Raw genomic sequence first — 14,190 nt, forward strand, 5'->3', positions numbered from 1 at the left:
TAATTCCCTACATTCAATATCTTTCTGCACAAAGTACCTAGAGTCTTTTCTGTTTTGTGCACTTATTCTGGACTGATGGGACTTCCTCACCTCTACATTACACACCTCACACTACTATACCACCAGGCTCAGGTGGAGGGATGCTGACAGGCCACAAATTTACCCAGAGAAACATCCAGAAAGAGAGCCAGCAGCCATCCCTCCCTCCTTCCTTATTAGATCAACTTGCCTTCTGGAAGTTGCAGCCAGGCCTTGGGTATGTGACCTGGTCCCGGCCCAGAAGCCTGAGGAAAGTGTGCAGAAGATGGGTTCTGGGATAGTTTATCTTTCTGATAAATGGAGACACACAGGAAACGTTCTCTCTGCCACTGGATGGAGTTCTGTGAGAACATGATGCCTGGGGTAGTGACAGCCATCTGCAATCACGAGGGGGTACGTCTGTGATGAAAGTCAATATACTGAGGAAGGTAGAGGGGACAGACAGAAAATACTAGGTTGAGCCACAGCATTAACCCTGGAGCTGCCTACTTTTACTAGGCATTACCCAGGTGGGACCCTTTCCCTCTGAGCCACATAGAGGCCGGTGCAGAACGTTTCCCTTTCTTGCACATTGACATACTGGGACCTAGGGATACTGGGACTTGTACGAGCTGGGCTGGGACCAGGGTGAGGCAAGCAAGGCATTTGCCTCAGATGCAAATTTTAAGGAGGTGGCAAAAATCTCAGTAATCAGGATAAACAGTTTTTTAATGCGATGCTTCAAAAAAATCAAAGCTAATGTAAAAAATACACAATGAACAAAATATCAAGATTTTTGGAAAGAGACTAAAGAGTTAGTGTCTCCTGCTAGGTCTGCTCTGCCTGTTTCCACACAGGGCACTCTTGATGAATCTCACCTATGACAATCCGTATAACAAAGCGGGGCTCTGGGATTTTAAGACCTGGGTTCATGGCCAGGCTCTGCCAGTGACTTGCTGGTGGTTCCAAGCAAGTCCCTTCCCTTCTCTGGACTCTGGTTACCCCATCTGTCCTGCGTGGAGGCTAGGGCATTGCCAGGATGGTCTCCTGACCCATCTTCCTCATCCCCATGGCCTGCTGAGGTTACTGTCCCTCTCCTCGGGAGGCTGTGTCTCCTGGGCCATTGACTCCTGGCTATTAATATCTCCACCATCCCCGGCCTGATCAGGGTGTTTAATGACTGCCAGCTGTGGCTCTGGCCCCCTCCCTTGGGAGAGATAAGAGCAGTTCCTGTTCCCACATAGGGAGAGTTGGGAGGAGGCAGGGTCATTTCTCAGGAAAACAGGCCCTGGGCAAGTGGTGGGAACAGAGGGGCTGACTCTGACTCCTTCTCCTGCCTGGCCCAGCACTGCCAGATGGAGGTGCCTGCAGATACGGACTCCCTGTGCCCCCTGCCCCATGGGGGCTGCCCAGGCCTCCCCACTCCTGCCTGGGCCTTGTCTCTTTCCATCCTGATTTCAGTAGCCTTGGGGCTCTCCCCACACATCCCACAGACATTACATTCAGCATGTCCCCAACCAGGTCATCTCCCCAAACGCCCTTCTCTTCTTCCTCCCTCACACCTGGGTGATGGACTGGCAGCTTTTCTTCGGTTTGCCCCTGGGGCCCTTCTCAGGACCCAAGACCACCCTCATCCCCTTGGCCTCATTTAAGAAACCTCCACTGGATTCCTGCGGCTAAGGGCCCACCCCAGGCACCTGCTTACTTGGATTTGGGTGTCCCTGGCACCCATCATGCTCTCTTGGGACCTAGAGACCCCTGCTTAGTCTTTGGAGAAAACTTGAGGTCTCTTCACCTGGGAGGCTGCTCCCTATCCATTCAGCTGGCACACCGGCCACCCTCCTTGTTCAGCCTGTGCCCCAGAGTGACAGGTACTGCCCCCATGGTGGCCTCTGCCATCACAGTGATGGTGGCCCTCTGCACCAGGTTGGACGGGGCTCCTTGCTCCTCTTTCCAGGAGGTGCCCACCGGACTTTGTCCTCAGGACCTGGGGTCAGGGCTCAGTCAAGGGCCAGGGCCTAATCTGTGCCGTAGAGGCCCAACTTTACAGTTGGGACTGGGACAGGAATCACTGTGTGCCACAGAAGTCAGGGGACTGGGTCTAGGGACTGGGCTCTGGGTCTCCCTAATCTCCTAGGCTGTCCCTGGGGTCACCAGTCCTGTGGCCTCACTACATTTTCCCTCTTGTATTTCACTCTGAAATGGAGCTGAGGAGAGAGGCCTGCCCTCTGTGTCACCTGGCCTGCTGCGGAGGGGCCTGAACCCTGTGATGTTTGGGTCCCAAAGGCCAACCTTGGTGAAGTCCTTGAGGTACCCACCAGGTGGCGCTAGAGATGAGCTGGCCTGGCCTGACAAGTGCCTTGCAAGGCAGGAGAGGGACTGGGGAGGTTGGGGGGAAGAAGGTGTGCAGGAGAAATTCTGCTCGTGGTTATTCCCATTCCATAGGCACCTGGGGATGTTTGCTCCTGGCTTCTGTCCACCCGAGACAGTATTTCAGCTTCTCTCTGTTCCTGAATGCCCAACACTGGACTTTTCACCTACTCTCAGGGCAGGACCTCACCAGTGTTCTCCCTTTTTTTTTTTTTTTTAATTTTTTTTTCAACATTTTTATTTATTTTTGGGACAGAGAGAGACAGAGCATGAATGGGGGAGGGGCAGAGAGAGAGGGAGACACAGAATCGGAAACAGGCTCCACGCTCCGAGCCATCAGCCCAGAGCCTGACGCGGGGCTCGAACTCAGGGAGCGCGAGATCGTGACCTGGCTGAAGTCGGACGCTTAACCGACTGCGCCACCCAGGCGCCCCTACCAGTGTTCTCCCTTTTGCTGCCCGTGTCTTGGGTCTCCCCACATTTGCTTCATATGCCACCCTCCTGGCTGATCGATCCGGTCTCCCCTGGGCTCTCTCCTTTGCTCTGAAGCTATGACTCACTAACGGTGGGATTTCGGGCACTGTGGTGGATGGGCTGGGTCTAGCTTGGAGGGTGGTCCCTCCTGGCCTTCCCATAGCTCAGGCAGCCTGTGGGGTCACTGATTTGGGAGGCAAGGTCCTGCCCATTCCTCTGCAAATGCCCCACTTCTTGGATCTCTTGACTCCTCCCATTTCTGCTTTCCCTCCTCCCCTTACCCTCTCCCACCAGCCTGAGCTCATCCCTCAGTTCCAGAGAACTGTTCTTGTTCTCTCACAGCCTCCAACCTCTGTGCCTCCCTCGGTCCCCAGTCTGCTTGGGGATCTCCCTCCAGTTGCTGTCCTCCCCTAGCCCAGAGGACACAGCGGGTGGCAGAGGGCTCTGGACAGCCCCTTCCTCATTAGCCACCCGTGCCTTAGCCAGGAGCTAAGCCTAGCGATCCATCAGGTGGAAAAACTGAGGCCCAGAGATACAGGGAACTGCTCAAGATCTACAAGAATATCGGAATTCGAATCAGGACTAAAAGAGTAGGGCTGGGTCTTCTGGACCTTACTGGTAGACAACATCTCTGGAACCGGTTTAGAGAAGCACTGAGCTGGGGAGGCAGGGAGGGAAATCAGACAGTAACATGGCCCAGCTGGGAGAGAGGAGCATGGCCCTCCCACCTGTTCCCTATCTCTTATCCCCATGCCTTGGAGTAGTAAGGATGGGAGACTCTTGGGGAAGAATAGAACAAGTTCCGGGTGACCCAAATGCCCATGCCCAGCTCTCCACACCCCATTGGTGGTCACCACCATTGGCCCGGGCAGAGGAAGGGACGGTGAGTGCTGAGAATGCGCTCTCCAGCAGGCCAGAGAGCGGCTGAAACCAAAGGTAGGGATATTTCCTTCTCTGTCCTACAGCTGACCATGCACAGGGCAGGTGTGACATGTGACTCTAGACGGAGTTTGCCACTGTCAGACCTGCTGGGCCACTGGTCCAAGGGTATGTGCCTGGGGCTGCCCCTGCCCTGGGTTCACGGTGACTCTGATCCTGGCCTGACCACCCCTGACTCAGGCCTCCTCAGCGTGCTGGTTTGGTTGGGGCTGTCATTGGGTGACAGGTTCTGGGATGGTACTGAGTAGGACAAGGCTTTGAAGGAGCCTTGCAAGCAGATCTGAGGCTTTGCCAGCCTATTCTAGCTTCTTTTTACCAGCTTGGCATCCCTCTCCTGCTCCCAAACAAGACAACCCCTCTGCAGGTTTGCAGGAAGTGGAAGCCAAGGGGTCAGGCAACGGCTTTGGAGGGAGACCTCTCTTGCCAACTGAAATCATCTACTTTGCCCTATTGCCTGTGTCTAAACCATTCCACCAGTCGTATTGGCTCTGTCACTCATTTTGGTGGCATTTCTGTCCTCTGTCTCTTTTTACCTGAACCCTGGGCAGTGTAAACATGGTCAGCTTATACCCCATGCACCCCTGTCTGCAGGAATCACTGTGGCCTGCAACACGCTCCCACTTAACCATTTCTGGGACTGCGGCAGCTCGGTCAGCTGTTCTGTACTAATCCAAGAATAGAATTTCCTTCTCTTGGTTGGATTTAGAAGGTCAGGGACACAACGAGAACCTAGTATAACTTCCCCACGCTCAGAAGACATGGGATACCATTCAATGAGACATGGGGTGAAGGCCTTTAGAACTCCGTGCTTCTCCTAGAAGTGTAGGATTCCCATCCAAAGCCAGAAGGGTGGTGACAGCTGGCTTCAGTGATGCTTTCGACCTCCCCTCCTCTGAATGGGGGAAAATGGCCGTAAGTTGAAAGCTGGTCCCCGTTTTAGGTCACGTGGGAACATCAACCACCAGGGAAGCCAAGCCGATTCAACCCAACATTTATTGTCGCACAGCCTGTTTGCAGTCCTGAGGGGGATCTTCTGGCTGGAGTGTGGGCAGGAAGCCATGTGGCCACAGGGTGCAGGGTAGGCACAGGATGTTATTGACCACCAGGCTCCTGTCCAGACAATATGTGGGCTAGAGGACTTCTCAGCCACACTCCAGTGTGGCTGGGGTGGGAATGGGATTGCAGGGATGGTAGCAATAATATCAGTGGTGATACAAATAACTAAGAGGATGAAGCTTGTTACAATATATAAAAAGCAGCAGTTAAGAATTTGTGCTTTCATTTTCTCATCTGACGGATCTGAGATCGAACCCTACCTGTGTGACAAGGCGAGGCACCTCTCTGTGAGACTCAGTTTCCTGACCTGTGAAATAGGGACAGTAGTTCCCACCTTGCTGGGTTGATGGGAGGATTAAGGGGCGCACGAGCGCACATCTCTCAGCCTGGTTCTGATGGTTGGCACATAGGTGGGCGGCCAAGGGAAGCTCCCACTGCCTGTAGGGATGGCAGGGCTGGTGGCAGTCTCGATCGTTCCAGCCATCCTGGGACCACTGCACTTCAGCAGGGACTATGGAGATACCTGTGCGCCCCAAACTAAACTCCCTATCAAAACCACACCCGTCTGAGGCAGACTCCTCCACTGGGAAGGGCTGGCAGCTCAGAGGACGACGCTGGGGGAGGCGACCGCATCTGGGAAGAGATGCCTTAATGGTAATGCTTAACCCAAAGGAACTTGACGCAATGGTGGAACTTCAGGCTCCGTCGAGGTGGTGGTGGCCGGTGATCTTCAGGGGCAAGATCTTTGCGTCCTCGGCGCACACCACGATCCCGCATTCATTGTCCGAGGACGGGCAGTTGCCTGCCTTGGACGGCGCCCGAGAGCCACCAGCGCCGAGTCAGGGGAGAGTGTGTGGACTTCTTGCCCCTGCTTGGCGGACGAGGACTTTTCGGGGAGGAGTCTGATGGCTGAGCTCCACCCCACGTCTTCTCAGGTGGGAGTCCCCGGCGCACCTGCTTGCAGAGAAGCGGCTCCCGCATCTGTGCACCCTACTCTCAGACAAGCGCAAGGGCAGAGTTCTTGAGGGGCGTCCGGACAGTGGCCTGGGGACCGGGGCAGCCTCCGAGCCCAGGGCCGGGGCTGGCCTCGCCCGGGCAGGCCTCGGTCCCCGGTGCCGCCCGGGGTGGGTGGTGCGGACGGGAGGAGCCGCTGGGGGCCCCTGGGCGCCTGGCGGTCAGACCAGGGAGACTTCGGCCTGGAAGCTGGAGGAACGGCGCGCGCCCGGGCTGACGCGGGTCAGAATGGAGACCTGCGTGCTGCATGTGGCCCCGTTGCTGCCTCCTGACGGGTGCTGGTATTTAGGGTCCGAGCCCAAGAAGCCCTGCAGGTGCCAGCGCCGCCACTTCCGCCGCAACTCCGCCTGCACCTGGGGAAAGGGAGGTATTCAAGCCCGCCCCCAGTAAGCCTCCTCCACTGCCGATCGGGCTGCTCTGGATTTAGGGTGCCGAGCCAGCCAGTCAAATCCTCCTGGGGAGTCTAAGTTGAGAGACCCGGATGCTACCTAGGCTAGTGCACAGTGGGACCACTGGGGACCCGGGTCAAATCAAGGCCTTGGAGCCAGAGGCGGTGGGAGGCAGAGAGGATCAGAGAATGCAGTCGGGGAGGGGGAGGGGTACTGCCTGGGGGTGGCTGAATCCCCATCCCCCTGATCGCTGCCCCCCAGCTCACTCGCGCTCATCTGAGTGGATGGATTTCTGTGCTTTGTAACCAGGCTCCACGGTAACTCAGCCTCCAATGGCAGTCCACCCTCTTGCCCCTATCCCCACTTGCTGGACACAGCCACTTAACCAAACCAATGTGCACACAAATCCCAGGTGTGTGTGTGTGTGTGTGTGTGTGTGTGTGTCTTAAAATGTAGATTCTAAGTCAGCAGGTCTGGGGGGCAGAGGGCAGAAATCAGCCTTTTTAACCAGGTCCTAGGTATGTGCCATCACCTGTTTTCTAGTCTGACAACCACACTTGGAGTAGCAAGATTTAACCCATCCTTGCTCTGCACTTATCCCATTAGTGTTTCCGAACCTTGAAACCTGAGTTTCAACCTGAGTGCTATTGCCTGGCCCCCAAGGTCTGGGAGGGGCTTACCTCGCCATTGAGGAAGCAGTACAGGATGGCCACCACAAACCCCTGGGGAGGAAGGGAGTAGGAGAGGTGAGGTGGACAGACTCCAGGAACCCCCCCCCCCCAGCCCCTGTACCACCCCTGGCCCTGGTCCTTACGTTCCCCTGATTAACCAAAGGGCAAAGCATACAGTAGGTGCTTAATCAGGACTTATTACAGTGGGAAAAAAATGGAATCCAGTGGCAAGGGGCCAAGGCCCCAGGCTGAATTCCCTTAAAGCCCAGAGGAGAATGCAGACTGGTGGATGGTTCATACCTGGAAAGACCCCATGACGAGCTCAAAGACCATTTTCACCTCAGCTGTAAAGTTGTTGGGAAAGAAGGCGAACATGATGTAGTGCACTCCAAACAGGGGGATCAGCAGAAGAGTGGACTTGGCCAGCCTCCTGGGGACAAGGGGGAGGGCAGACAGTGGGTATAGGAGGTAAGGATGATGACCAGGATGTGTGCCGCTGGCTCCTGGAAGTATTATGTGCACATGTGTTCCTGTTCCATATCTGCAGTGCCTCTACCCTCCACCTCCACCCCCTCTCCAGGTCTCCTAGCCTAAAAGGAAGCATGAAGGAGAAGGAAGCTCTCTTTTCTCACCCTTCTGGAGGAGAGACCATAGAGGAGGTCAGTGCTGACCCCTGAGGATGAGACATAGTATTTCAGGGTCTGTGGCAGCCAAGGGAGAGATGGTCTCAGCTAACAGGAGATCCTGGTTCCCCCTCTCCTGGTCTCAGTTTCCCTAATCTTTACGGTGGGGGTAAATGTATGCTTAATATGATCAAATTACAGAAATGGGCCTCACTGGAAACTCAGAACTACTTTGGGTGTTATAAAGTGCAGTGCATCCACAAGAGACTAATTCTCTACTAGGGATGAGGACATTTGGGAAGGAAGATTTTGTAATTGGGGTGCTGACCACATATGCCCAAGGCCACTCGGGAGGATGCTGGGCACTCCGGTTTATGCCTGGTTTAGTCCATCTTTGGCTTCTCTGCCTGTCCACTTCTCTAGAAGTTGCCACCTTTTCTGAGATTGCATCCCTCCCTCCCTGGCTCCCCACACCCATACACACACTCTCAGCAGGCTCTGAAGGACCAGCTCCTCCTTCTCCAGCCTTGTGTGTTTGACAGGGTCGATATTCATTCTAAATGACTCATCCCTCTCCTGTGCAGCAGGGCTCATCCTGGTTCAGGCCTCCCAACCACCTGACCTCAGCCGGTCCAGACAGAGTGAACTCACGGTTCCCTGGCTGAGAGAGGTCTGAGGGCTGGGGGTGTCCGCCGTGATCCCTTCTGCCTCGGAAGTCAGTCCAGGGAAACCTAGTCCTGGGCCCGAGGTCCCCCAGCCTTGCCCCTCCTGCTCCTTCCTAGACCTGGGTCCCAGCCATGCCAAGATCCTGAGCACTGCCCACCCCTTTTTGGCCACAAATCTCTCCCGCATGCCCAAGGCTGACAGATGGAGGCTTTCTTTAAATTGAAGGCTTATGGGGAGGTGGAGAGTGGGAGCCGACAGCCCCTCAGCGGGGAGCCCCATCTCCTATTCCCCCCACCCCTCTGCCTGCCGACAGCTGCTCAGTTTCTATCTCACCCACGTGGACCTGGTGATGACCGGCTTCCTTTGCCTCAGATTCAAGCCCTTTGGAGCAGTTGTGCATTGGGGCAAACCGGGCCCCACAGGCAAAGCAGAGGATAAGGATGCCCGGGCCTGATGTACTGCCCCTTGGCAGGCTACAGGCCCTGTTCTCAGACTGGAGGGGAAGTTCCTCCTACGCACCCAGCGGGGGAGAATGCCGTCACACCAGGAACGTGAGTCTTAGTCTCATCAGAGAGAATCACAGGATTCCAGAATAGAATCCTAAATCCAGCAGCTCGTGACATTCTAGCTAAGAATCTTAGAACCACAGCACAAGACTCTCCAAAGAGAAGCCAGGCCAAGAACGGTCCAGAATCCCAGGACTGGGCGGCCCTTATGGGATGCTCCAGGGTTGTCCTGTCTCTGCAGCACTGATTATCAGTCTCTTGTTCCCATCGGTAGGCATGCAGACCCCTACTCACCTCCTCACAGCCACCCTGCCCGTGTTTCTTTAGTTCTGGCTTCAAGCCCTGTTCTCATGAAAACCTTCCTGTTTCTCCAGTCTTGCCAAGAGCAGAAGACAGCCCTCACACCTTTCTTTCCAAGCAAGGAGCATGACCACTGTCCCAGGGACACTGTGCCCTCCCCCCTGCCAGGGCCATGTGCTCCCAAATCCTTGAAGAGGAGGGAGTGAGTGTCAGTTTCCTTACCTGTAAAATGTGGACAGTTTATAGGGGACTGTGTGGATGACATGAGATGGTATGTGGAAACCCCTTAGCACACCTGGCATGGAAACTGCTGTTAACTATTCCTGGGGACTACTTAATCCTATGTGGCTACCTCGTTGTTCAGCTGGGGGCTCCCCCAGGGCATCCATCTACTGTGTACTTACTGTGTCCCTTTTCTGTGCCAGGCCCTTGCCAGGGACTGAGCACCTGGTGTGAATAGGGCACAAGTGATCTGTTGTGTTCTCAAGCTCCCTGGCTTGGCAGTGGATACATACCTGGGGCAGATCGCTTGCTAGGTAAGTGACTGCAGGGGAAGCGGGCACGGGGTTTATGGGCCTGGCAAGGGTAGGGAGGGATGGAGCGGGGGACACTTGTGGGCTGAGCCAGGTCATGGGGGGTGGAGGTGGGCAAGAGCAAGGTGGCTTTTTGGTGACTCTGGAGTCACCTGACTTCCTGGAAAACTTCAAAGACACGTGGGCAGATTTGGGGACGGGGGATGGCGACACCAGGGAAGCCAGAGCATACTCACGAGTATGGGCTGCTGTGACTCTTCCCAACATCTGGGGACTGAAGTTTCTGAACCAGGATCCGGATAATGCAAATAAACAGGATAAAGTTCACCTGGTGGATGCGGCCAAGGTTAGTGGTCAGAGAGGGGAGGCTGAGGGGTCCAGCTCCCCGGACTGATGTCCTGGTTTCTTCCCCAGGACCCTGCTGTCTATCCGTCTTCTCTCTTCCCTAGCTTTCCCCACTTTGGGGGGTCATCTGGGAATTCTACTTCACATCTTGAAGGACTGGCCCTCCCCATCTGTGTTCTTTACCCTAGAGGAGAAACTGATGGGGGAAAGGATGGGGACGACCCTGCCTAGAGTCACTGGGAAGCCTGTGTTTCCGTTCTGATCCTGACACGAATTTCCTGTGTGACCTGAAGTCAGTGGACTACCCAATCTAGGCCTCAGTTTCCCCATCTCTACGTGGTGGGAGGAGGCCTTACCAAGATGGAGGTGAGGATGGGGGCCTTTATGATCCACCAAAATGAGGAGTTGATGGTGTTCCAGCATCTGGATAGGGCATGGTGGGGGAGAATGAGAACGGTTGTCCTCAGCCAGGGTCAGAGGCCCTCCCAGGTGCTCCGGCTCTGCCCCCGAGCCCTTTAGAGACCATAGGCCCAGAGTCTGTGCCTCCCAGCTTCCCTTCATCCCACCTAGGGGATCTGACCCAGATGATGGCAGCCTGGGGGAGGGGGCGGGGTGGCAGCTCACCCAGTATCCTCAAAATAGAGCCTGATGATTGTCCACACAATGGTGAATATGCTGGGCACCCCTGTCAGGGTCAAAGAAAAGAAAAAGAGGAAAGGGCACAAGAGAGAGATTTAGGAGAGAGAAAGAGAGAGAAAGGGAGGGAGAGAAGAGTGGGTTTCCGGGGCTGCCACCTGCGGTTGCACAGGCCGTTCACTGTGCAAACATGCTTGCTCTACTGAGGGGGTGGAGCGCTATGCCCGAGGGGCTGTGTCCCCCTAAAGGGAGGGTCTTTTTCTCAATTTGACAGGGGCACTTTACAGACTAGCAGTGGCCCTGCGTTTCAAGGGCTGAAGGGGAAATGGATGCTCACAGAAACTCTCTGTCCCACAGATCAGCTCTAGTTTCAGCTGCAGCCTGAGGGCACCTACCCGGGGGTCAGACACTGGGGGGGGGACTTTTGTCAACTCTTGGCCTAGAGCCTGGTAGGCAGGACCGGCGGCCCAGGGAGACCTACGAGTGCAGGCAGGGTTGGCACCCACCCCCTAGTGAGCTCCCCAGGCCTTGCCCCTTCCGTCCCCAGCCTGGCAGCCCTCCCTGGTACCATACCCCAGCCGATGAGTATGTACCCCCAGAAGTACTTCCGCTCAGAGAAGAAGGAGACAGCCAGCAGGGTGTGCAGGTAGAGGCCCTCCACCAGCAGCCAGAAGAAGTTGGCCATGATACAGTACTGGAACAAGACCATGGCTGCCTTACAGCTCACCTGCAGGGGGAGGAACAGAGAAGGGGCTCACTGGGGTCCCCTGCCTGCCCACATCTCCGTTTGGGGCAACAAACACAGGTGCAGCACGGCCAGCTTAATCTCTTTGTTGTTCTTGCATTGTCCCTTTCGAAATGTACCCGGTGGTTTTCCCGTTATCCCTGATTTTAGATCATCTGATATTTGGGGATAAGTTTGCAGATTTAACGATCCATCCATCAATTTATCATCTATTCATTTTCCTTCTATATGTCTATCTACCCACCTACCCATCCAACCATCCATCTGCCCACCTATCCGTTTATTTACCCACTAGGTGTTCTACCAGCTCACCCATCTGTCTGTCCATCCACTGATCATTTATTCATCTTCCCGTCCATCAGCCCACCCATGCACTCACCTACCTATCTCTCCATTCTTCTACCTATCCACCTATTAGCCATCCTCTACCAACCCACACACCTAACCAGCTATCCATCCATTCATCCAACCTCCTGTCTACTCATCCACCCCTCTACCTGTCATCTACCCAATTTTTCCTACTTTACCCATCTATCCTTCCACCTGTACAGCCATCCACGCATCTATTTACTCAGCATCCGTCTACCTGCCCATTCACTTAACCCCGCCCCCACCTACTCATTCACCTTATTTCAATTAGCATGGAAGGTAGCTAGAAGAGGTATGAGGAGAATTCTTGCTTGGGTTTGCAAGGGTTCCCTGAATATGTGGGGCTGTAGGCTATGGGCTGTGGAGTGGGGCCCTGATGGAAGTGTTGAGGAGAAGAGGCAAGAGGAGGCAGAAGTAGGGCAACTTGGGGCTCTGGGTGGCCCACCTGGCACAACTGGAGGACCTTCTCTGTCCTCTGTTCTCTCCCAGAAAGTTTTCCATTTCAGATCAAGCCCCAATACCTGTGAGCCAGCACTTAAAGCCCTCCCCCCTCCGGGAAGCTCTCTAGATTCCACTCCTTCCTTTCTGTGCCCTTGGCTTTGAGGCATCCTCAGTAGTCTGCTCTCCTCTTCCTGTGGCTGCAAGCTCCTTCAGGTCCCACTCCAGTCCTTCCAGCTATAGGCGGGCCTGTGTCCCCCATCCTCCCCCACTTGCCTTGCAACTAGAATAGCTCATCTCTTTAATAGGACAGTTATCTGTGCTTCTTGCCTTAGAAAAGCTTCCGAGAGCTGCTAATGAATCAGAAAGCCAGTCTCCACAATTATCCTTAACAAGTGTGCTGGAGGCTTCCTGGCTTCTCCAGGTCCATGGCTCATGGGCCCCAGCTCCTGGGTGGGATCCTCTGAGGAGCTCTGGGATTGTCCAGGGTGGCTACCCTGCGTTTCCCTTCCTTCTTGTCTACATGCCTAAGACTCCACCATCATAGGTCCATTCTCTGAGAAGGTATTGCTGACGCCCAAAATAATGCACTGCCCCCGGGGTAGGTCCTCATGAAGCAGAGTCACTGGCCACAGGAATGGGTAGGAGCCAGGGCTGGTCTTGGACTCTCTGTCTTAGCTCCAGGGCACTCAGGGAGGGGGTCCTGAGCACACAGTCATTTGGAGATGGACCCCTTAGTGACGGGCAATTAATTCCTTAGACACTGTCTTAACTTCCCTTCCTGAGGAAGGCCCAGAACGGACTGATGGCAGGGGAAGAAGGGAAGAGAAGGGCTGTGTGTGTATCTGGACCGAATCCAGGTGGTGGTAGGGGTGGGGGAGTAGGATGGAAGCTTGGAAGTCCTTGCAAGATGGGGAAACTGAGGCAGGGAGTTCCCAAAGATCACTCTGGAAGTTAGCAACAGAGGAGGGACGGGGGACTGTGGACTCTGGCTATGAAGTGTCGCATTTCCCACCAAGGAGAGGCATCCGTCACAGGCAGGGGCAGGTCTGTGAGCTCCCTCCCAGGTGGCTGAGCACCACTTCCTGTGGCTGGGAGGGGGGTGGGATTCAAGGAGCTGCAGACGGGGTTGGGTAGGGGTTTGGCCATTCTTGGGGAGGGAGAGGAGGAAGGAGAAGAGAGGAAGGGGGGAGAAGCAGCAGGTGGAGAGGGACTGAGATTGGAGAAGGTAAAGGCGAAGAGGGAGAGGGAGGTGGGCCTGGGCAGGGTCCTCACCGAGCCCTTGGTGCAATAGTCCACGTCCTCGCTGTTGAACAGGATCAAGTCTTTGATGAAGACAGCGGTGGCCCTCAGGATGAAGGATATGAAGAGGTGCATGTGGATGTAGTTCCGCGTGCAGTGGAGCTTCCTGTGCAAGGCGGGCAGAGCTGGGAGGCTGAGGGGGCCTCGGACCCCCCACTCCAACCACACTGTCCAGCGCTCGGAGCAAGGGCAGGGCGGGGGAGCATAGGGCTTCCAAGGGCAGGCCCCGCCCCCGGGCACAACCCTGGTGCAGCCTGGCCTCCGAGTGCCTCAGCCTCCAGAGCCTGCCCCACCCTCTGGTGCCCGATCTCCAGGTGCAGGGCCATCCCATGGGGACTAGGCCGAGACAGGCGGAGCACTTTGAGCAGCCTGCTCTCTCCAGGGGAGGCTGGCGTGGTAGGGGGACAGGGCAGGGACTCTATGCTGCCTGGGGGTGACAGGGAAGGGGGCCAGAGCATGACTGGGCCAGGCTGGGCTCGAGCACAGGAGCGACCTGGCTAGGTCTGCTGAGGCTTGTTGCTGCGGCTGGACCTCACCTGAACAGGCTCAAGATGGCCGTAGCCACCAGAAGGGCAGCGAGGGACAGGCTGTGGCCGACGGTGTAGATGGTCTTCACAGAACTGTAGAACATCGACTGCTGCTGCTAGAGGGAAGAGGGTGGCGGGGTTGGGGGTCTTAGGTGGGGGTGGGGTGGGCTCACCTAGGGGGTACTGGCAGGGGTGCGTGCCTTACGCACCCTGCCTCCCATCCCTGCCTTGGCAGATGAAGAGACTCCAGGGTCCCAAGAGCAGCTGAG

At 55.7% G+C, this 14,190-nt stretch overlaps 1 protein-coding gene across 6 annotated transcripts in view; it reads right to left on the reverse strand.

Moving 5' to 3' along the window:
- Window positions 1–4,776: 4,776 nt before the first annotated feature.
- Window positions 4,777–14,190, reverse strand: part of VIPR1 (vasoactive intestinal peptide receptor 1) — a 33,565-nt gene continuing 24,151 nt past the window's right edge. For 3 of the 6 annotated variants that reach the window (XM_023260677.2, XM_011286255.4, XM_019810878.3), the window contains 9 exons: window positions 13,931–14,037; window positions 13,368–13,500; window positions 11,114–11,267; window positions 10,529–10,589; window positions 10,261–10,327; window positions 9,796–9,887; window positions 7,232–7,361; window positions 6,941–6,982; window positions 4,777–6,224 (listed from right to left, as the gene is read on the reverse strand). In XM_023260677.2, coding sequence (XP_023116445.2) covers window positions 6,033–6,224; window positions 6,941–6,982; window positions 7,232–7,361; window positions 9,796–9,887; window positions 10,261–10,327; window positions 10,529–10,589; window positions 11,114–11,267; window positions 13,368–13,500; window positions 13,931–14,037 — 978 coding nt within the window. In that variant the 3' untranslated portion in view covers window positions 4,777–6,032. The remainder of the gene's footprint in view (window positions 6,225–6,940; window positions 6,983–7,231; window positions 7,362–9,795; window positions 9,888–10,260; window positions 10,328–10,528; window positions 10,590–11,113; window positions 11,268–13,367; window positions 13,501–13,930; window positions 14,038–14,190) is intronic. The other 3 variants (XM_023260678.2, XM_045037794.1, XM_023260679.2) reach the window with 2 other exon arrangements.

This window comes from Felis catus, chromosome C2, assembly GCF_018350175.1.
Source record: "Felis catus isolate Fca126 chromosome C2, F.catus_Fca126_mat1.0, whole genome shotgun sequence".
Lineage (NCBI taxonomy): Eukaryota > Metazoa > Chordata > Mammalia > Carnivora > Felidae > Felis > Felis catus.